At 55.1% G+C, this 20,694-nt stretch overlaps 1 protein-coding gene and 1 pseudogene across 1 annotated transcript; one reads left to right on the top strand and one right to left on the bottom strand.

The window, feature by feature from the left end:
- Positions 1 to 3,860: 3,860 nt before the first annotated feature.
- LOC132499339 (small ribosomal subunit protein uS14-like) lies at positions 3,861 to 4,048 on the bottom strand (annotated as a pseudogene).
- A 2,972-nt stretch (positions 4,049 to 7,020) lies between these two features.
- On the top strand, positions 7,021 to 17,389 carry MAPK8IP2 (mitogen-activated protein kinase 8 interacting protein 2). The gene is made up of 12 exons (XM_060112669.1): positions 7,021 to 7,085; positions 8,092 to 8,197; positions 9,766 to 10,053; positions 10,201 to 10,294; positions 10,388 to 11,587; positions 11,930 to 12,005; positions 12,135 to 12,307; positions 12,390 to 12,499; positions 13,128 to 13,232; positions 13,374 to 13,444; positions 16,143 to 16,241; positions 16,673 to 17,389. Exons 1-12 carry the CDS (start codon positions 7,021 to 7,023, stop codon positions 16,743 to 16,745), a joined length of 2,460 nt encoding a protein of 819 aa, XP_059968652.1. The 3' UTR covers positions 16,746 to 17,389.
- The last annotated feature ends 3,305 nt before the right edge of the window (positions 17,390 to 20,694 follow it).

Raw genomic sequence — 20,694 nt, 5'->3', positions numbered from 1 at the left:
TTTGCGGTATGTGGGCCTCTCACTGTTGTGGCCTCTCCCGTTGCGGAGCACAGGCTCCGGATGCGCAGGCCCAGCGGCCATGGCTCACGGGCCCAGCCGCTCCGCGGCATATGGGATCCTCCCAGACTGGGGCACGAACCCATATCCCCTGCATCGGCAGGCGGACTCTTAACCACTGCGCCACCAGGGAGGCCCCATGAGTATATTTATTATAGTTGTTCTAAGTCCATGTCTATTAATTCCATGATTTCTGTCCTTTCTGATTCTGTTTTGACTGATTTTTTCCCTCCAGATTTTTCCTGGTTCACTGCAGGTCTGGGATTTTTTTTGTTTTTGTTTTTGTTGCAGGACATAAGTGCTTGGATTTCATTATCCTCCTCTAAATAGTATTAAAGTTGGTTTTGGAAGTCAGTTAAGTTTCTTGTGGATCAGCTTGATTCTTTTCAGGTTTGTTTTAAAACTTTGTAAGCATCAGTCTAAAGTGGTCTTTACTCTGGGGTTAGTCCAGCCCTACTGAATGTGACAGTGTTCAATATGTCTCACCACTTAGCTATTGGATCTTGACCCTCCCCCAGTCCTACATGAGCTCTGGGAATTTCTAGATTACAGTTTCCCAATAGCTTTTCTTTATCCAGCCTTATTGAATTTTATTCTATGTAAGCACAACTGAGTATTTACTAAAACTTAGGGGGATCCTATTGTAGATTTCTGGAACTCTTTCCCTGAATTGATCCTTTTCCTCTAGTACTTTTATCTGAAAATTCCAAATACATCAGCCTCCCCAAACTCTGACTTCTGTCTTCTAAACTCATCAAGACCACCACACTCTAATTGGACCCTCTTCCCTACACTGAAGTCTGGAAATGCCTCCATTTGGAGAACCAGGGAAAACCAGGGCAATCATAGGCTTTATGTAATTTGCTTCCTTTCTCTCAGGGATCACAGTCCTATGCTGTCCTTTGTCCAATGTCTGAAAATAGTTGTTTCCAATGTTTTGTTTACTTTTCTGGATTTTTCCCCCTTTGGCAGGTGGGCAAGTCCAATAGCTGTTATTCCATGATGGCTGGAAGCCATTTAAAAATTGTAATTAATTGTTGAATGTTATAAAATTCACATTGACTACTGAAGCCCATGTTCCTGGAACCCATGCTCCACAACAAGAGAAGCCACCACAATGAGAAGCTTGCACACCACAATGAAGAGTAACCCCGCCTCGCCACAGCTAGAGGAAGCCTGTGCGCAGCAACAAAGACCCAACGCAGCCAAAAATAAAAATAAATAAATAAATAAATTTATTAAAAAAAAATCACATTGCATGAGATGATCATGCAATTTTTCTCTCTTTGTCCATGAATGTGTTGAATTACCATTGAAAATGAAAGTAGGATGTTGAGACATCCTTGGATTTCTCTGTTAAACCCATGTAATAAGGATGCATTTACAAAAATAAACTGTTGAATTTCATTAGCTAATATTTTGTTGGGACTTTTGCACATGCTCGTAAGAGAAATAGACGTATAATTTATTAATTTTCTTGAGCTATTCTTATCACGTTGTAGCTTCATAAAATGAATGGAAATGTAATATGGTGAGCTAGATTCCTACATAGAATTTCCTGCTGAAAATGGTTAAAAATCCAGGATAAACTATTTTCTAAAGAAGTGTTTTCTAAGATCATTGATGATCTAGTAAGAAAACAGGGACTAAATAAGACAGGAGCCCAGTGGGACAAGTGGAGCACTGCACATTGCTTTTGATCAAGGCATTTGGTGAACCAAGAAAGCTTGGATTTGGGATTTTATAGCCTATGCCATGTTGAATAGTGCCCCCCCCCACCAATTCATATCCACTCAGAACCTCAGAATGTGACTTTATTTAGACATAGGGTATTTGCAGATGAAATTAGTTAAGATAAGGTCATACTAGATTAGGTTGGTGACACCAGTCACCTAATCCAATGACTGTTGTCCTTATAAGAAGAGGGAAATTTGGACACAGAGAAACATAGGAGAGAAGGTCACGTGACAATGGAAGCAGAGATTAAAGTGATGCATCCGTAAGCTGAGGAAAGCCAGCAACCACCAGAAGCTAGGAAAAGGCAAGAAAGAGCCCTTCCCTAGCATCTTTGGAGAGAGCATGGCCTGCTGACTGTGCAGAGAACAGTCTGCTTGATTTTGAGCTTCTAGACTCCAGAACTGTGAGAGAATAAATTTCTGTTTTTTTAAGCCACCAAGTTAGCGGTATTTTTTATGGCAGCCCTAGGAAACTAATATGTAATCTTTGAGATGTAGAGAACAGATATAAAGCACAGAGCCCACCCAGGAGGAGACCCCTAATAAGAGACCAACCCTCTACAAAGCTTAGACATTGAAAGGTTAAACCCCCCGTGTAGGGATGAAGTAGAGATACGCTCTGTCTTTTGAGGATAATGAAGAAAATTGACAGCTTCGAATCTGGGGGCAAAGCGAAGTTGTGTGTGTGTGTGTGTGTGTGTGTGTGTGTGTGAGAGAGAGAGAGAGAGAGAGAGAGAGACAGAGACAGAGACAGAGACAGACAGAGATACAGAGGCAGAGACACAGAGACAGAGATAGAGAAAGAGATGCTGAAAATTTAGAACAAGAAGCTGGTCCTCACATGAGTTGCAGCTCAAATTCATACAGTCAGGGTGGTCCAAGAAACCTCAGTAGGCATTAAATATAGAATGATCTCAGGTTTGTAATTCTATAGGTGCCTGGTAGAAGCAAACAGAGATTCTCTCTGCAGGTACTCACTTTCTTCTTAGGCCTCAGAGTTTTCCATAAATACAATGTCAAGGCTAACAAGCACCTCTAAGTTAAAAAAGGTAATTAAACAGAAAGATAATGAGAAATCATGGCAGCAAGCCAGCAGTAACCACAGATAGCACATTTCAAATAATGAAATTATCAAACAGATTATAAAATGCCTATGTTCAATATAGTAATAAAAGGCAAGTTTGAAAATATGTGCAGAAACTACAAAAACTATAATGAATAATCAAGCAGCTTGAGAAGAATTTCCAAATGGAAGTTCTAAAATAAAAGTTTTAATTTAGTAAAAATGTTAATTGAATTTTAATTTTAACTAAATTTAAAACTCAGTATACAGCTTTAAGAGCAGATTATAAACAGTTAAAGACAGAGTTAGTGAACTAAAAGATAAATGTGAATAAATTAACCTGAATATTGCCTGGAAGGACATAGAGATGGAAAACATGAAAGAAAGGTTAGGAAATATGGAGGCTCGAATGAGAAGGTCCATCCAGCATGAATCTGTTGGAGTCCCAGAAAGAGGAGAGATGGAACGGAGCAGAGGCGATATTTGAAGAGATAATGGCTATGAAATTTCTAAACTGATGAAAGAGAAATCATGTAGTGAAGAAGCTCTGTGAACCTCAGCCAGAAAAAATAAATACACCACACCTAGATACACCGCATCGAAACATCAGAGCACCAAAGTCAGGGAAAGAACTCCTAAATGCAGCTGGAGAGGAAAGGGAAATTACCTTCAAGGAAGTGGCAGACAGAGAGGTGGCTTCTCATAGCAACAAGGGAATTCAGAGGAAGACACTGGGTGATGATGGAAATGAACTACCTGACATAGAATTCTATATCCAGTAAAAACATCTTTCAGGAGATAGGGCAAAATAAAGACATTTTTAGACAAACTGAGAGTTTACCTCCCAAAGCTCTCAATAAGGAAAATTCTGAAGAATGTACTTCATGCAAAAGGAGTCTTTTAAGACATTTATTTATTATTTTGAGGGAAGTTTTAACATTTTCATTTTATATACAAAGGGCTTGCATTGTTTCTGCATAGGGTAGATGTCCTCGATGACACATTCAAGGAAGTTCACTTAGTCCAGCTTCATTTATGAAGCCGATATCCTTCGCGTACTAGCAGAAACACTGGTGGCACATATTGAGGCCGTATTTCCAGATCAGACCAGGCCGGTTTGAGCAGACGTGGCAAGAATGAGAACCTTGCCGAATTTTCTCCGATGGCTCCAGTAGAGCTGCGGGTGACCCATCTTGCTTTCTTGGCTGCAACGAAGCAAAAAGCTAGACATTTAGATTTCAGAGATTGTTATTATTTCCTCATAACGATCCCTTTACAAAAAAGCTTCAAGTCCGATTCATTGTCATAATAGTTTTCCTCATTGGTAGAAATCTGTTTTCCAAAAGGTATAACTATTTGTAAGCATTCTTTCTTAAACCAAAAGGACATTTTAACTGTCCTTTCCTTTAAGGCGTAACAGTACTGAAAACCCCATGGCTTTGGATCACTTTTATGAACAGAGATGAGAATATACCATTTATTTTTAACACTAGATTATGCTTGTTTGCTGTTGGAAATGATCCAGAAGAGAAGAACTTGATGATTCCAGAAAGGAGTTTAATTTAAAGCAAGGAACTTGAGTTGGCAATGAGAAAAGTGGGAGGATCGGGCATCCCTGGTGGCGCAGTGGTTAAGAATCTGCCTGCCAACTCAGGGGACACGTGTTCGAGCCCTGGTCTGGGAAGATTCCACGAGCCGCAGAGCCACAACTACTGAGTCCACACTCCTATAGCCCGTGCTTCGCAACAAGAGAAGCCACCGCAATGAGAAGGCTGTGCACCGCAACTGGAGAGTAGCCTTCACTAGCCACAACTAGAGAAAAGCCTGCGCGCAGCAATGAAGACCAAATGCAGCCAAAAATAAATAAATAAAATAAACAAATTTATTTTTTAAAAAGTGAATGTTAAAAAAAGGAGTGGGAGGATCAATGGATTGGAGATCTGTGTTGGGTTTATAACATGGTCCCCCAGTTCTTTGACACTCGTCCCATTAAGAGGTGGGTCTGTGACTGCTCTCTTGAATCTAGATGGGATCGTGACTGCTTTGACCAATAGGAAGCCATATGACTTCCAAGGCTAAATCAGAAAAGGCCATGCAGCTGACCCCTGGTCCTCCTAGTACAGTCACTCTGGGAGAAGCTAGCCATTATGTAAGAAGTCCAATTATCCTGAGACTTCTATGCTGGAGAGGTCAGGTGTAGGTGCCGGTTGACAGCCCCAGCTGAGCTCCCAGTCAACAGTCAGTACCAACTGTCAACTTTGCAAGTGAGCCATCTTAGACATCCAGCCCAGCTTACCTCCAGCTGTAACCAAACTGCATGAGAAACCCCAGACAAGAGCTTCCCATTGGAGTCCTTCCCAAACGTAGGACCCCCAAACTGTAAGCAGAGTAAAGTGGTTGTCTTCATTCTCTAAATTTGGTGGTAATTTGCTACACAGCAATAGTACCTGGAATAAGTTTCTTTCTTTTTTTTCTCCCTTGGCCGTGCTGTGCAGCTGGTGGGATCCTAGTTCCCCGATCAGGGATCGAACCTGGGCCCTTGGCAGTGAGAGTACGGAGCCCTAACCACCGGACCGCTAGGGAATTCCCTGGAATACGTTTCTTATGGAGTCAGAGAATTGTGAGTGTCATGGTAATACCATAAGAAAGCGAGAAAAATAGGAGGCAATCATCAGAGAATTGGAGGCTTAAAATCAAGATTCAGGAGGTGGTGAAGTTACTGGTTATGACAGTATTCCCAACAAGGTGTGGCTCTTAAGCTTTTCTTTCTTTTAAAAAATATTTATTTATTTATTTTGGCTGCGCCTGGCCTTAGCTGCAGCACACAGGGTCTTCATTGCGGCATGTGAACTCTTTAGTTATGGCGTGCGGGATCTAGTTCCCTGACCAGGCATCAAACCGCAGTCCCCCGCACTGTGGGCACAGAGTCCTACCCACTGGGCCACAAGGGAAGTCCCTCTCAAGCTTTTCATTTTTCAGTTTTAGCTACTGGCATTTTTATTTTGTTTGTGATTTCGGTGCTATGTGAGTAGAGTAAAAGATAGAAGGTTTGCATTTATTTATTTTCTAATCTATGAGAAAATTGTCAGAAAGTATCCTCTGACGTTTTAGGATTCATCTGTCATGAGGATTGCTGAGAGTGTGTTGCTATTTCAGTTTTCCCACGTAAGTCCAGTCGATTTTGTGTTTTGTACTAGGTGTACCATTAGTGGATCATAGACCGTCAGACTTGATCAGGAGTCAAGGGTGTTGGATGGGTCACTTATGTGGATGTCCAAGTTAATCGGTTTGATGACAAGACTCGGGATAGAAAGGAAATCTGGGAAGTTTGGGTCACAACTCTTTGTGAGTCCAGCCCGGATCAGCACTCCTTGGGCAGCTGCCTCTGCCCAGCACTGATCAGCACCCGTCGGGGAAACAGCTCCTCCAGTCCCAGTCAGCACGTTTTAGGGAGAAATCTCCGTGGGCCCAATCAGCACCCTTTGTGGGACAGCTCCGACCAGCCCTGATCAGCACCCAGACGTGGACAGCTCCTCCAGCCCTAGTCCACGCGCCGCCCAGTCTCAGTCTGAATCACTCAGAGCCAGGCTTGGGACCCCAGCTCTTCTGTTCTGATTCCTTGGGACGTCAGCGCAGCTCCTGGGGCTGCACCCACCACTCCACCAGGCCCCGTCCCACCCCACACCCCAAAGTCAGTTAATTAGAGGTCTGCGGACCGACTTCCCCACAGCAAGTTCCTCATTTAAGCTCTCACCATACGAACGGATCCCCCATCCCCACGAGTCCGCTTCTCACCTGCCCCCACCCCAAAAAAACCAAACCGCAGCCCCATTCTCCCCCAACCCGAGCCTCTTAGTCAAACCATCTTGTCTCCTCCAACCAGCTTCCCCGCCGTCCCCTTCGCCCTCCTCCCGGGTCCGCCCTCCTCCCCTCCCCCCGGATCCTCCCTCCTCCCAGGTCCTCCCCTCCTCCCCTCCCCCCCCGGCTCGCGCTGCCGCGGTGTCCTGGCGTCGAGGTGTGCTGGCGGCGGGGTGTCGCAGGGCGTGTCACGAGGTGACTTGGGGCGGGCTGAGGGCGGGCGGGAGGGAGCGACGAAGGGCGTGCGGGGCTGTCGCTCCGGGCACCCCTCCCCCGCCGCAGTCGGCGGACCTTTCCCCGGAGAAGATGGCGGATCGGGCGGAGATGTTTTCTCTTTCCACCTTTCACTCGCTGTCGCCGCCAGGCTGCAGGTACGCACTTGGGCGCCCCGGGCCTCGGCAGGCCCTTCCCTTCGTACAGTACCCGCTCTGACCCAGTCCCCAGACTTCTCCGACCCGACCCTGCCACCCACCCCCCCGCCGCTTTTGGGGGCCCAAGCCCCAGACCCCACTCTGGTCCTGAGGCCCGTGGTTCCTGCGCCTCATCCCCCACCCCTCGGTTCCGGGTCTCTCCATTTTTGTCCTTCCCTTATGCCCGTCCTCCAGCCCCAGTGACCGCCCCTAACCCCAAAGTCCTGCTGGGATCCAGTGCTGCACCCAGCCTGAACAGCCGACCCCTCCAAGGTGGAGGTCCTCAGAGGTCGTGGGCGGAGCCTCTGAGGGGTGGGCTGCCTGGGCAGGATGCTGAGCACGCACTCTGTGCTTGGCAGTGTCCTTTTGGCCTTGTTGGGCCTCTGGTGGAAGCCCGGCCTGGTCTCTAGGGCTCTGGGAGGGAGAGAGCTGAAATCAAGCCTGGGGCCTGGGGGAAGGGACTAGGGTGGGGAGAGGGCTGGACCTCTGGGTGTAGGCCTGCCTTCCGCAGGAGTGGGGGACAAACTGGCCGGATTCTGCTCCCGGAACAGGCTTGACCCCTCCCCCTCCTCCTGCTGCTGCAGCTTCAGCTCCCCCTCCCCCTTCTCCGCTCAGCCTGACTCCCCTGAGGCTGAGCCTGTGACCCAGAGGGGCCTGGAGCTGAGGGTAGAAGGGGGAGAGGCTGCTGGCTCCTTGCGGAAGGAGGGCCGGGAGGAGGGTTTGGGGGACAGGTGCCTCTTCTGGGCTGGTCGTGGCTCAGATTGAGGGGGAAATCCGTTGGAGAGCAGAGTTTGAGGCCCAAGATAATGGCAGGATGCAGGTCTGGGAATTGGGGGCTCTGGAGATCACGGGGCCTAGGAGCTGGGGAGGGGGGGTCTCCCTTGGCCCCTCCTTAGGACCGGTTCCCAGCCAGCGAGTCCAGGGTTGGTGGCTCTCTCAGGAGCCCTGTCCTTGCTCTCCTCTCCAGGCCTCCACAGGACATAAGCCTGGAAGAATTTGATGATGAAGATCTGTCTGAGATCACCGATGACTGTGGTCTGGGCCTCAGCTACGACTCGGACCACTGCGAGAAGGTGGGGAAGGGGCTGGGGGCAGAGAACTCTCTCAAGGGAGAGTCTCGCTTAGGTTATGCTTAGCAGTCTTGGGGGCTTTAGGGTGGGTCTGAGCTCAGCCTTGAAACAAGAAATCCTCTGATTGACCCCTCTCCCTTGGCCTCTCGACCTGGAGTCTTCCTTGATATCAGACCTCTCTTTTTCTAACAGAGGTCCACTGAGGACCTTCCCCATCAGTCCTCGCTTGACCCCCACCAGCGGGCTAGCTTGGGGGAGGGGAGGTGTGTCTATGCTTTGGTACCTCTGTGCTCAGCTCACTTCCCAGAAAGATCTAACCCCTTCCAGCTGCCATCTCACCTCATCTCCTCCTTTGCCCTTTCCCCACCTCTCAAGTCTCCATCTGTCTGCCTCATGCCTCCACCCCTGAAGTCTCCCCCTGCCCATCTCCTCCTCGCCATCTCTTTACGTTTTTGTTTTCATTCAAGAACATTTCTGAGCAACTCCCATGTGGCAAGTGCTGGGGGCTTCCAGGTGCCTGGGAAGAGAGCAGGACAGGTGTGGCTCTTGCCCTCAGGAGCTTATAACCTAGTAGGGGAGAAAGACATGTGAGAGGCAGTGGCTGCCTGAGTGTCAACGGCTGGATTCCAATGAGGGGACAGAAGGTGCAACGATGGGAACCCACCCAAGACTGAGGCCATCAGGGAGATTTTCCAGTGGAAATGGCGCACAACCGTGCCCTTAGGGAGGACTAGAAGGAACTGGCAGATGAGGGAGGTATGAGGGAATGGAGGAGAGGCATTGCTGGCAAGGGATTAGTGGGTCAGAGGCCCTGAGGTTGGTGAAGCCTGGTGCTGGCTGTCTTTGCTTCATGCATTCATTTGATATTTACTGAGCTTTTACTGTGGGCCCGGTCCTGTTCTCGGTTGGGGGTGGGCTGTACCAGTGTCCAGTATGGGCACGGCCCCGTCCTGGTGGGGCTTGCAGCTTGGTAGGGGAGACAGACCCGAAACTCTACAGTAACTATGAGTTGTGTTAAAATGCTATGAAGGGGGCTTCCCTGGTGGCGCAGTGGTTGAGAGTCCGCCTGCCGATCAGGGGACACGGGTTCGTGCCCCGGTCCGGGAGGATCCCACATGCCGTGGAGCGGCTGGGCCCGTGAGCCACGGCCACTGAGCCTGCGCGTCCGGAGCCTGTGCTTCGCAATGGGAGAGGGTGCAACAATGAGAGGCCCGCGTACCGCAAAAAAAAAAAAAAAAAAAAAAAAAAATGCTATGAAGGAAAAGTGCTGGTGTCAAATGTGATGGGGTTTGAGGGTGAGATGAGGCTGGCAGGTGGGCCGGGGCCACTTTGAGTCTCTCTGTCACCCAGACTGAGGAGTGTGGGCTCTTACTTACCAGGAGCTGTAGGGATCCTTATGTATCTTAAGCAGATTTTTAAAAAAGCGGCTCTGTCGGTGGAGGGCAGGGTGAACTGGAGGGAGGCTTCTGTCCCCTGACTTATAGCTTCCTGCCTTCCCCTTTCCTGGTGCCTGGGACCCCAAGTCACTGGCCCACACTGGCCCAGCTCTGCCCTGCCCTTCTTTCCTGCAGGACAGCCTTTCCCTGGGGCGTTCGGAGCAGCCGCACCCCATCTGCTCCTTCCAGGATGACTTCCAGGAGTTTGAGATGATCGATGACAATGAAGAGGAGGAGGACGACGAGGAGGAAGAGGAAGAGGACGAGGAGGAGGAGGAGGAGGAAGCAGAAGGGGAGGGCAAGGAGGGAGGAGGCCCTGGCTCAGAGGCCCGGGCTCGGGATCCCCTGATCCCCTCCCCCTCCCTAGAGGAGCCCCACAAGCACCGGCCCACCACGCTCCACCTGACAACGCTGGGAGCCCAGGTGAGCGAGCAGCCAGACCCACAGCTATCCGTGGTTCCCAGCATCTGGGACTGGGCCCCGCGGCAGCCTGTCCCCCCACCTACCCTTGAGAGCTGGGGCCCCTCTTCAGCGCTGCTCTCCTCCCCCTGCCCCTTCCCTCCCCCCCAGGACTCCCTGAACAACAACGGAGGGTTTGCTCCAGGGCCTCCAGCCTCCAGGCAGGGAACAGTGCTGTGCCCACCCGCCCAGGAGCCCCTCAGAGGTGAGCTGGGCGGCGGTGGGCGGGGGTATGCCGGAGGCGAGGGAGGGAGGAGTGGGGGAGGTGGGCTGGCTGACCCAACCCCGTGCTCCGCAGAGCCGCCCGCCCCCCTCCCACCCACGGACCGAAGCCCCTGCGGGGCGCAGTCACCTGTGCACCCGGGTTGCGACTCTGAAGGCAACCAGCCCGCAGGGCCCCTGGCGTCAGGTGGAGCCTCGCCCTCCTCGGATCCGGGCATCGAGGCCGACCTGGGGAGCGGCTCCAGCGGAGGCCGCGGGGGTCGGCGCAGCAGCCAGGAGCTGTCGTCGCCGGGCTCCGACTGCGAGGACGCGGGTGGCGCGCGCCTGGGGCGCATGATTTCGTCCATCTCAGAGACAGAGCTGGAGCGGAGCAGCGACGACGGTGGCAGCAGCAGCGGCCGCTCCTCGCACCTCACCAACTCCATCGAGGAGGCCTCGTCGCCGGCCTCGGAGCCCGAGCCCGAGCCGCCGTGCGAGCCCCCGCGCCGCCCCGCCTTCCTGCCCGTGGGCCCCGATGACACCAACAGCGAGTACGAGTCAGGGTCCGAGTCCGAGCCGGACCTCAGCGAGGACGCCGACTCGCCCTGGCTGCTCAGCAACCTCGTGAGCCGCATGATCTCCGAGGGCTCCTCGCCCATCCGCTGCCCGGGCCAGTGCCTGTCTCCCGCGCCGCGTCCTGCCGGGGAGTGTGTGTCGCCCGCCGGCGCGGCCCCCGAGGCGGCGGCGGGGCCGGGCGTGGAGCTGGTGGACATGGAGACGCTGTGTGGGCCGCCGCCCCCCGAGCCCTCCGCCCCCCGGCCTGGCCCCGCGCAGCCCGGGCCCTGCCTCTTCCTCAGCAACCCCACGCGCGACACCATCACGCCCCTGTGGGCCGCTCCGGGTCGCCCTGCCCGCCCCGGCAGCGCCTGCTCTGCCGCCTGCTCGGAAGAGGACGACGAGGATGAAGAGGAGGAGGACGAAGCTGAGCCCGGGGCAGGGCCCCCCGGGGGCCGGGGCACGGGCCCCGCGGCGCTGGACGCCTCGCTGGTTTACGATGCGGTCAAGTACACGCTGGTGGTGGACGAGCACACGCAGCTGGAGCTGGTGAGCCTGCAGCGCTGCGCGGGCCTGGGTGATGACAGCGAGGACAGTGGTGGCGAAGCCAGCGAGGAAGAGGCGGGAGCCGCACTGCTGGGCTGTGATCAGGGCCCCGGGGATGCTTCCCCGGACAGCCCTGACCTCACCTTCTCCAAGAAGTTCCTCAATGTCTTTGTCAACAGCACCTCTCGATCTTCCAGTGAGTGGGAGGTGGGGAAAGGGGGTGGTCCCGGGGGGAACAGCCTGGCTCCTTGGCCCCAGGGCCCACGCAGAGCCCCGGAGTGCCCAGGATAGCCTGAGGGTCTGCAGGTGGTCAGGACTGGGCTTTGCCCTCTTACCCAGCACCTGGGCCTGGGGCTTCCCCCAGGCCCCCATAGGGTGGGGAGTTGCGTGGGGAAGGCTGCTCTGTCTGCAGCCCCCGGTGAGCTACTTCTCCCTCCCTCCGTGACTGAGGACAACCCACACCAGACTGTTGAGAGGAGAGGAACGTCTCTTCCTGCCCCTCCCCTGAGCCTTTGTCTCTTTGGTTTCTGTCTCTCAGGCACCGAGTCCTTCGGCCTTTTTTCCTGCCTGGTGAATGGGGAGGAGAGAGAGCAAACCCATCGGGCTGTCTTCAGGTACAGCCTCTCCCCCTCGCTGCTAGTGGCGCTCCACCTGAGTCTACAGACACTATGGGACACTGGTGGACACAGCCCAGCCATTCCTGCCCCTGCCCCAGTGACCTCCTACCTCTGACCTGACCTCAGGTTCATTCCCCGCCATCCTGACGAGCTTGAGCTGGATGTGGACGACCCGGTCCTGGTGGAGGCCGAGGAGGATGACTTCTGGTTCCGTGGCTTCAACATGCGCACGGGGGAGCGTGGCGTCTTCCCTGCCTTCTATGCCCACGCGGTGCCTGGCCCGGCCAAGGACCTGCTGGGTGAGGCCCCTTCCCCAAGGGGCGTCTTGTCACCCCAGACCCTCTCTTGCTCACCTGACCTAGGCCCCTTGTGATCTCCCAGGGAGCAAGCGGGGTCCCTGCTGGGTGGAGCGCTTTGACGTGCAGTTCCTGGGCTCCGTGGAGGTGCCCTGTCACCAGGGCAATGGCATCCTGTGTGCAGCCATGCAGAAGGTCAGTCTGGAAGTGGGGGCCCCTGAGCCCTGCAGGCTGGCACAGCCCTCGGAGGCCCCAGGCCTCCGCCCTCTTCCACAGAGGGTTCCAGGATGCTTGGGGGCCTCAGGGCCCAGGCCCCCCCAGCCCCGATTCAGGGGCCTGGCAGACAGGCCTCAGGTAGCGCTCGGCAGCTGTTCCCCGTCACCTTCCCGCCGGCCCCTCCCCGCCTTCAGCCCATCCTATTCGTGTCTGAAAATCAAGACCAGCTCTCACAGACCCTTCCCTGGAAGTCATTTGCTCACTCGTTATTCACTCAGTGGACACTCGGTGAGGGCCGGCCCATCTGCTGGGCCTGCGGACGAGCGGGAGGGCAGCAGGGGCGCAGCACGGCTCTGCGCCTGAGAGCCCGCGTCCAGCTCACGAGACGGGCAGTGAGCAGGCCGGGGTTGGTGGGGCCGTAGTCCTGGGGAAGGGCGGAAGGCAGACGAGGCAGGCTGTCCTGAGGCCGAGGAGAGGTCAAGGCCATGCTCACATCTTCCCGAATCGCTGTCGGGAGTCTTCAAACCTAATCGACAGCGTCCCACCAGGAGGGAGAGATACCCTCGTAGGCCCTGGAGACCCTTTTCTCCCCTCACTTCTTCTGCAGATCGCCACTGCTCGGAAACTGACCGTCCACCTGCGTCCTCCTGCCTCCTGTGACCTTGAGATTTCTCTTCGGGGGGTCAAGCTGAGTCTAAGTGGAGGACCCGAGGTGGGGTGTGGGGGCCTGAGGCACAGGGGACGGTGGGAGGGGTGAGGCAAGGGGGTCAGCCAGGCACGTCCAGCAGGGGTGGCCGGAGTGGCCCTGGGCCGCTCTGTCTAACGTGGCCCTCTCCTGCCACCTCTCCTCTAGTTCCAGCACTGCAGCCACTTCTTCCAGATGAAGAACATCTCGTTCTGCGGCTGCCACCCCCGCAACAGCTGGTAGGAGACTCACCCATCCCCTGGTCCCCTCCGACCCTGAGGGCTGCCCATTCACCATCCCACCCACTCACCCACACCCACTTGGCTCCAGGAGTTGAGTCCCCACATGGCGCCCACTCTGTTCTGGGCCCAGGACACCTGAATCAGACAGGCTCCCATCTGGTCTGGGTAGGGCGACAGACACACAGACAAGCGAGTGCTCGAAGCGCTCGTGGGGCTCTGGTGGACGTCTGTGTGGGGCTCCAGTGAGCAGACCTGCAGGGAGGCGGGCACATTCTCCTGGGACTTAGAGGGGCGACTGAAGACCACTCTACAAACCTTGAAAGGCAAGTGGGTGACATGGTGGATCTTCTTGGCAGGGAGCCAGCTGAGCCAGGGCTGTGGGCAAGGGACACTGGGGGCTCTTTGGGGGCAGCTGGGTAAGGCTGGAGGGACACTAAGGGCACCTGTGTCTTTCTGACTATGCCAGGGAGCTTATACTTAATCCCATTGGCAATAGGGTCATGGGGTGACACAGGTTGACGGGCTGCCTCTGGCTGCTGTGCAGAGTGGAAGGACACAAGTGCTGCTGGCAGGAGACCAGGTGGCTGCTGAGGTTATGCAGGTGCTGTGACCTAGTGGCATTTAGGAGGTGGGCGGGCAGGACCTGAGTTGATTGGATGTAGAGGCTGACCTGGAGAGAGAATCAAGGGTGACCTGGGTGTTGAGCAGTCAGTAACCCACACACCAAGAGAAGAGGCATGGAGTGAATGGGCCGGACAGGCTGGCAATGCAGTATTCAATCCAGAGGCAGTGAGGGTGAAGTGGCCGTTGCTACATGGTCTGGAATGTGGAAGGGAGACGTGGGGGGAGGTACGTTCGGAGCAGGTAGATAACTTTGGCTACGGGGCAAACAAGATAGCCAGGCAGAGAGAGAAGAGACGGGAGCGAAAGAGAAGCGTAACCAGCGGATGGAAGGCTACAGCCTTCCTGCCCAGCCGGCCTCCTGCGCGCGGGATGCCAGTGCCCTAGATGAAGCGACAGGAGGAGCTAACCTGCGACGCAGGCAGAGCCAAGCAGAGGCTCAGAAGGGCCCAGTGGTATCTTAGGAAGCAGGTCCTCAGGAGAGGCAGGATGTGGGAAGGACACACTGCTGCTGGGGCTGAGGCTTGTGACAGATACTGAGGCTGGCATGTGTATCACCTGGACACTTGTGGTAAGAGTGAGGGGCGCTCTGCCTGCTGGCTGGGCGATGGTGTCCACCCTCAGCCGGGTCAGAGCCCAGTTGGGCTGCTTCTCCTTTGAGAGGGAGATGGTTTGATGGGGTCACAGTTTCGATGCTGCCCTGAGGGGTGGAGGGCTGGGGTGGAGGGCCAGGGCTCAGAACAGGCGGCGGGCAGATCTGGCGCCATGAGGACCAGTGTGCACGTTGGCCCACACGGACGGTGGGCTGAGGGTGGACACCCGAGAGAGGAAGGACAGCAGAGGGAAACTGTGGGTGCCACAGGCTCAGGTGTCCAGGCCAGACGCTGCCCCAGATGCAGTTCTATGGCCAGGAGTGGACCGAGGAGGTGCTGTCCTGGCCCAGATTTCCTGGTACGTGTTACTGCAGAACTCAGCCCAGTCCACACAGTGAGGGGGCACGAGGAGACAGTGTCAGGCATCTCGCTGTGAAGCGGGCTGGATTAGGCATGTGCTGGGTGCACTGGGTCCGGGTAAGGTGGGTGCTGCGTGTGGCGTGTGAGATCACAGGCGGTTGAGAGCGCTCCCGGGGCGCCACACACTGGCTGTATGTCCGACGCCCTCTGTGCCTTAGTGCCCTCATCTAGAGACCCACTGCGCAGGGCCATTGTGAGGGTTATGGGAGTTAATGATATAAAGAGCTTGTTTAGGACGGTGCCTGGCACCCCCCCATGAATTGTGATCATCTGAGCGTGGCATTCAAGACAAGGCTGTGACGTGTTTGTGGTCAACGTGAGCACGTTGTCCCAGCCGTGATGCTGTCGTGTGGATTCCCACCTGGTGGAACCACAAAACCCTAATGCCACCCGACGTGGACTGGATCGGCCACAGCTGGGGGGGGTCTCAACCCTCCTGCTGCAGGATTCTGGCAGTTCCTCCCTCTGGACAATAATTTTTATTAATGTCTTGATGAGAAGAAGGGCAGATTCAGGAAAGGCATACATGGAACAGAGCTTGGGGCGGCCGAGCCAGGGTACAAGCTCCTTCAGGAAGACTGTTTTACACATCAGGGCCCGCGTCAAACCCCACATCAGAGCCTGGAAAACAGCTGTGGGTTTGCAGGACCAGAGGTGGGACTGGGCCAGCTCAGGGTGTCAGGTGACGTGACAAGGAAGAGTCAGCTGAGATGCGGGGCCCAGAAGACGGGGAGGCCTTGCTCTGTGGTCCAGGGGCAGGCTTTGGGTGGGGGGCCACAGAGGCAGGTGGCACTGTCTCGGGAGAAGGAAGATGCAGCGGGACACCCTTGTTGTGGACAGATTAGCATAGATCGCTAACTCCTCACAGATGCCCAGCGCTGTGCTTGGACGGGGACCCAGAAAGGGGCCTGGAATCTTGAAATCAAATGCCGCACACATTCCCCAGCCCCACACGCCCTCCCTGAGCCCTCTGTTCCTGCCTCTTCTCCCCGATCCCTGGGGGCTGAGGGGTGGACCCGTGCCCTGACGTCCCCGTGTGCTCACCGCCACTCTCCCCGCAGCTATTTTGGCTTCATCACCAAACACCCGCTGCTGAGCCGTTTTGCCTGCCACGTTTTCGTCTCCCAGGAGTCGATGAGGCCCGTGGCCCAGAGTGTGGGGTGAGTGGGTCCGGAGGGTGGGTCGCAGGATTAGGGTTGGGCCAGTGTGGAGTGACCGCTGGGACTGGGGTGGGGATGCGGAACCGGTGCAGCAGCAGTGCCTGGGGGGTGAGCAGGCTGGGAAGAGGGAGGGAGATGAGGTTTGGGGAGACAGGGGAGGGGAAGGGAGGGCAGACCAGGTGACGGTGGTGGTGGAGGGTTGGGAAGGTGGTGGGCAGAATGCTTGGGGCAGGAGCGTGGAGGGGAGTCCTGGGCGTGGGAACGGCACGGGCACACTGACCACGGGGCTGGCGGGAGGAAGGCAGCATTGAGGCTGGACCGTAAGGAAAAGGGTCCGGGCCACGAGGGCTGAGGGGTGCAGCGGGGGGCGGCGTGGGCAGGCTCAGGTGGGCGGCCCCGGGAGCCTGGGGCTGAGGCCGCTCTCTCCCCAGCCGCGCCTTCCTGGAGTACTACCAGCAGCACCTGGAGTACGCCTGCCCCACAGAGGACATCTACCTGGAGTAGCCACCCGCCGCTCTCCTGATCCGGGGCGGCCGGGGCTGGGGGCGTCTCATGCGGCCACCTTGGCTTTGGCAAGGACTGGACTGGGGGCACATGGGACCTGACATCTGGCGAGTCTCCGGGCTGTGCTGGGAACTCTCCTCCTTGCTCCCCAGGGGCTGCTGAAGAGTGGAGCCTGCACCTTCGCTACCCCTGATCTGTTCTCTCTGTGTCGCCCTGGTCTGCCCTTGGCCTCCCTCCTCTCTCCTCCTGTCTGTCTCTGCTCCTCTGTGCCTGCAAACTCTTGCCCTCTGCTCTTTACTTTGGGGTCAGAATTGGGAGGGGCGTGTGGAGGAAGCTCCCAGGTGATCCCCTCTTGCTCTTCCCATGTGATTTATAAAGGAATTTTAATTTTTATAGTGAATATCAAGGGATCATCCCATCCTCACCATAGGGACAAAGAGAGGGACCCCCCCATAGTGCCCCACGAGGAGCTCAGGGGTAAGCAGGGAGGGGTTCCCCAGTAGGGCCCTGAGGGAGACTAGGAGTCGTGGTCACCCCAAGCCCCAGACGCTGCTAGGAGGAGGGTGCCCCGGCCCAGGTCCCGGCCACACCAGCATCCGCTACGCCGCTGCAAACACTCCCCGCAGTCCAACACCTCAATAAACTCTCTGCTTGGTGTGACCTTGGCTATTTCTGGGGTGGGGGGGAGCAGATAAGGGGCCAGGGGCCCAGGCATTGTCCATGGCCGTGGGGACCGAGACCCCAGGGTGATGGAATCAGGAGAAGTTTCACCCCTTCAGTGCGCTCTGAAATCACGCTGGTGTCCCTGTGCGGCGCGCGGGGTGTGCTCCCCAAATACACGTGCTTGGTCAGCGAGGAAGCTGAGGCCAGAGAGGAAGGTCACGCAACGTGTGTCCTTTCCACCTGCACTGGAGCGCCGGGCTGGGAAGTGTGTGTGTGCTTATGAGTGTGCCTGCACGCTTGTGAGTGTGTGTGTGAGACAGAGCAGGCGTCAGTCTGCTCAGATGTTAAGGTTTGTGTTTTAAAAATTCTCCACAGAAAGCCAAGAGAAAAGAGGTGACTGTCACATGCCCTAGGTGATTACAGATGGTACCTCCTGGAGAAAGGGCTTCCCTGGCCCCCTGGCCCCGGTGAGCCCCAGCTCTCAGCTGCTGAGGTCAGCATGGTGGTCAGTGCCTTTCTGAGGGTGGGCCTGCCCCCCGCCCTAACCCCCCGAGCCCAGGATGAGAGCAGCACCAGGAAGACAACAGGTGAAGGTTAAGAAATGAGAGAGAAAGGCCAGTGTAGACATTCACTCCATGAAGGTTGAAAACCACTGTCTATAGAAATCACACACCTCTACTCAAATTAAGGGCAGCTGGCAAACAGAACGTAGTCACGGGTTAGGAATCAGTAAATGACCACCCTTCAGCATTTGGGTAGCCCCGGCGCAGGCCAGGGCCCCCGACCCTGCAAGAAGACCGACCCAGCAGAACATCTACGAGAAAACTTTCCTACTAATTACAGTTGAACGAGGCAGAGAACCCCTGGACACGCACCTCTGCCCCTCAGCCTGGGGGTGTGACTCTCAGGTCCCTGTGGCTGCACCCCGCCTGCTGTTCCCTTCACTCTCTGCCAGGTGGAAATTCGACCCCCCATCTCAGGGAAGCCTCCATCTGCCCGGCCCCCGCTCCACCCCTGTTGGGCTCAGTCCCTCCCTCCGACTCGTCTCCTCATGTCTCTGTATCCATACCTTTCCCTTCCTGCGGAGGCCCTTTGGGACAGCAGCCGGACACGCTTGGGCGTCCTTCACCTGGAACAGCTTCCTGTCTGTAGGGCCGTTCCCACACCTGTCCACCTTCCTTCCACCTCTGGTCTCCTTTCCTGCACCGGCCTGGGCACCTTCCTTCACCTCCCCAGCTGTTCCTTCTCGGGGCTGGTTCGTGGTCTGCCCCGGCTCAGCTGTGCTCCAGACCCCACCCTGGCTCTGTCCTGGGTCCCCTCACTGGCTTCCTCTCTCCCGCGGCCTCGGTGCCTTCCCTGTGCTGAGGGCCCCAGAGTCCTGCCCCCGGCAGACCACGTGGTTCAGCTCTGTGCTGCGCCTTAACTCGCCAACCCCAGCGCCCTCCAGGAGCGCTGCTTCTGCCAGTCACAGGCCAGGCGCCTGGTGGGGTTCAGTAAACGCGGGATCCTAACCAGGGCTCTGAGGTGCAGAGACACAGAACTCCGGGTGGGAGCCACGGACACTACAAACTGACGTGAGCCTCTTCCCCATGTGCCCCATTCTATATTCTGTGCTTTGTGTCTCTTCCAGTTGCCTGAGCAGGAGGCCTGGAGGCACCCTAGACTGCCCCTGCTGTCAGCGTCACCCCCGACCACCCCAAACCTGCCCCTCCGCCTCCCCGCCTCCGCCTGGATCTTTGTGCGTCAAGCAGCCTCTTCTAGCCTCCCACCTCCACCTGTGTCTGCAATCCACCAGCTCCTGCAACCAGACCCGGTTGTTTAAACAGAAACCTGAGCAGGCCACTCTCCCTCTTAACTCTGCTGTGGCTCCCTGTGCGACCTCAGCCTGCCCTGTCGCTGCTCCTCTCCAGCCCCTCTTCCCTCCACCCCTTTATTTCCACCCTTGACCCTGAGCTTCCTGTGGGCCTGCACTGCCTTTTTCTGCATGCGGCTGGGTGACCTCCTATCCTCCTGGACGCAGGGGGACCCTGGGCAGAGGCTACCAACTGTGAGTCTGCTAATGCCCCTGTCCTCCCAGAGCCTGGCACACGTGCTGGGGGCCCTCAGAGCCCTGGGTGGTGAGTGAGTAAGCGTCCAATGCCAGGACTGTGCCTTCTGGAAATCCAGCCAAGGAGAGCATCCTAAATGAAAAGCTTTGTATTGTACATGTTCTTGTTTAAAATGTTGAAAACATAAAAAACAATCTAAATATTGACCAGTACGGTTAACTGAATTAAGGTATATGTACCTAATTAGAATAGTGGGTTGGTATGAAAAAAGTGTGCTTACAAACATTTAGTAATAATACAGAAATATTTGTTATGCTATTAAGGAAAAATAAATATGCAGAATCTACACTAGAAACTACACTGAAAAAGAATGAAAGAAAACACAAAGACTGCAGTCATTGTCGCCAGAGGTGGGGCTGACAGTTTCTCTTCCTTTTTTTCTCTGCAATGAACATGTCTTAATTGTTTCAAGCATTATATGTTGCTATTAGGGACCCCCGAATGCAAATAGAAACACCCACAGAAAACTAAAAAAAAGTACAGGTATATTCATTAAATCCAAACACAGGGACTTCCCTGGTGGTCCAGTGGTAAAGAATCCACCTTACAATGCAGGGAACGCGGGTTTGATCCCTGGTCAGGGAACTAAGATCCCCCATACCGCAGGGCAACTAAGCCCGGGAGCCACAACTACTGAGCTCGTGCTCCTCAACTAGGGAGGCTGTGTGCCGCAAACCACAGAACCCCCACGCCCTGGAGCCTGCACGCCACAACTAGAGAGAAAAACCCGCACGCCACAACTAGAGAGAAGCCTGCACATGACAATGAAAGAGCCCACGTGCCTCAACGAAGATCCCGTGTGCCGCAACTAAGACCTGATGCAGCCAAAAATAAATAAATAAATAATAAATACATCTAAAAAAGAACAAAAAAACCCGAAACATAAAAAGTTATTTTGGCCACAGTGGAAATACCCATCTCATAGGATTCGGTGAGTTCAGCTGTCAGGCCAAGAGGAGGACTCCCATGAGTGTATCTTTTCAACTTAAAGACGATTGCTAATATTTTGGTGTATTTTTTTTCCAGTTTCCTTCCTATATATGAGTTTTGTTTTATTTTGTTTGAGGCCAGAAAGAGATTGGGAGAATCAAGGAATAATTTAGGACAAAAAGATTAAGGCAAACGGGCTTCCCTGGTGGCACAGTGGTTGAGAGTCCGCCTGCCGATGCAGGGGACAT

The sequence above is a fragment of the Mesoplodon densirostris genome, chromosome 11, assembly GCF_025265405.1.
Source record: "Mesoplodon densirostris isolate mMesDen1 chromosome 11, mMesDen1 primary haplotype, whole genome shotgun sequence".
Taxonomy (NCBI): domain Eukaryota; kingdom Metazoa; phylum Chordata; class Mammalia; order Artiodactyla; family Ziphiidae; genus Mesoplodon; species Mesoplodon densirostris.
This window is presented reverse-complemented; position numbering and strand designations above follow the sequence as displayed.

Bases quoted from the DNA above. Each gene is read 5' to 3' on its own strand.
- MAPK8IP2 (XM_060112669.1), top strand. From the start codon at position 7,021: ATGGCGGATCGGGCGGAGATGTTTTCTCTTTCCACCTTTCACTCGCTG. The intron at 10,054-10,200 runs GTGAGCGAGCAG...CCTCCCCCCCAG, and splicing joins TGACAACGCTGGGAGCCCAG to GACTCCCTGAACAACAACGG. The intron at 12,006-12,134 runs GTACAGCCTCTC...ACCTGACCTCAG, and splicing joins ACCCATCGGGCTGTCTTCAG to GTTCATTCCCCGCCATCCTG.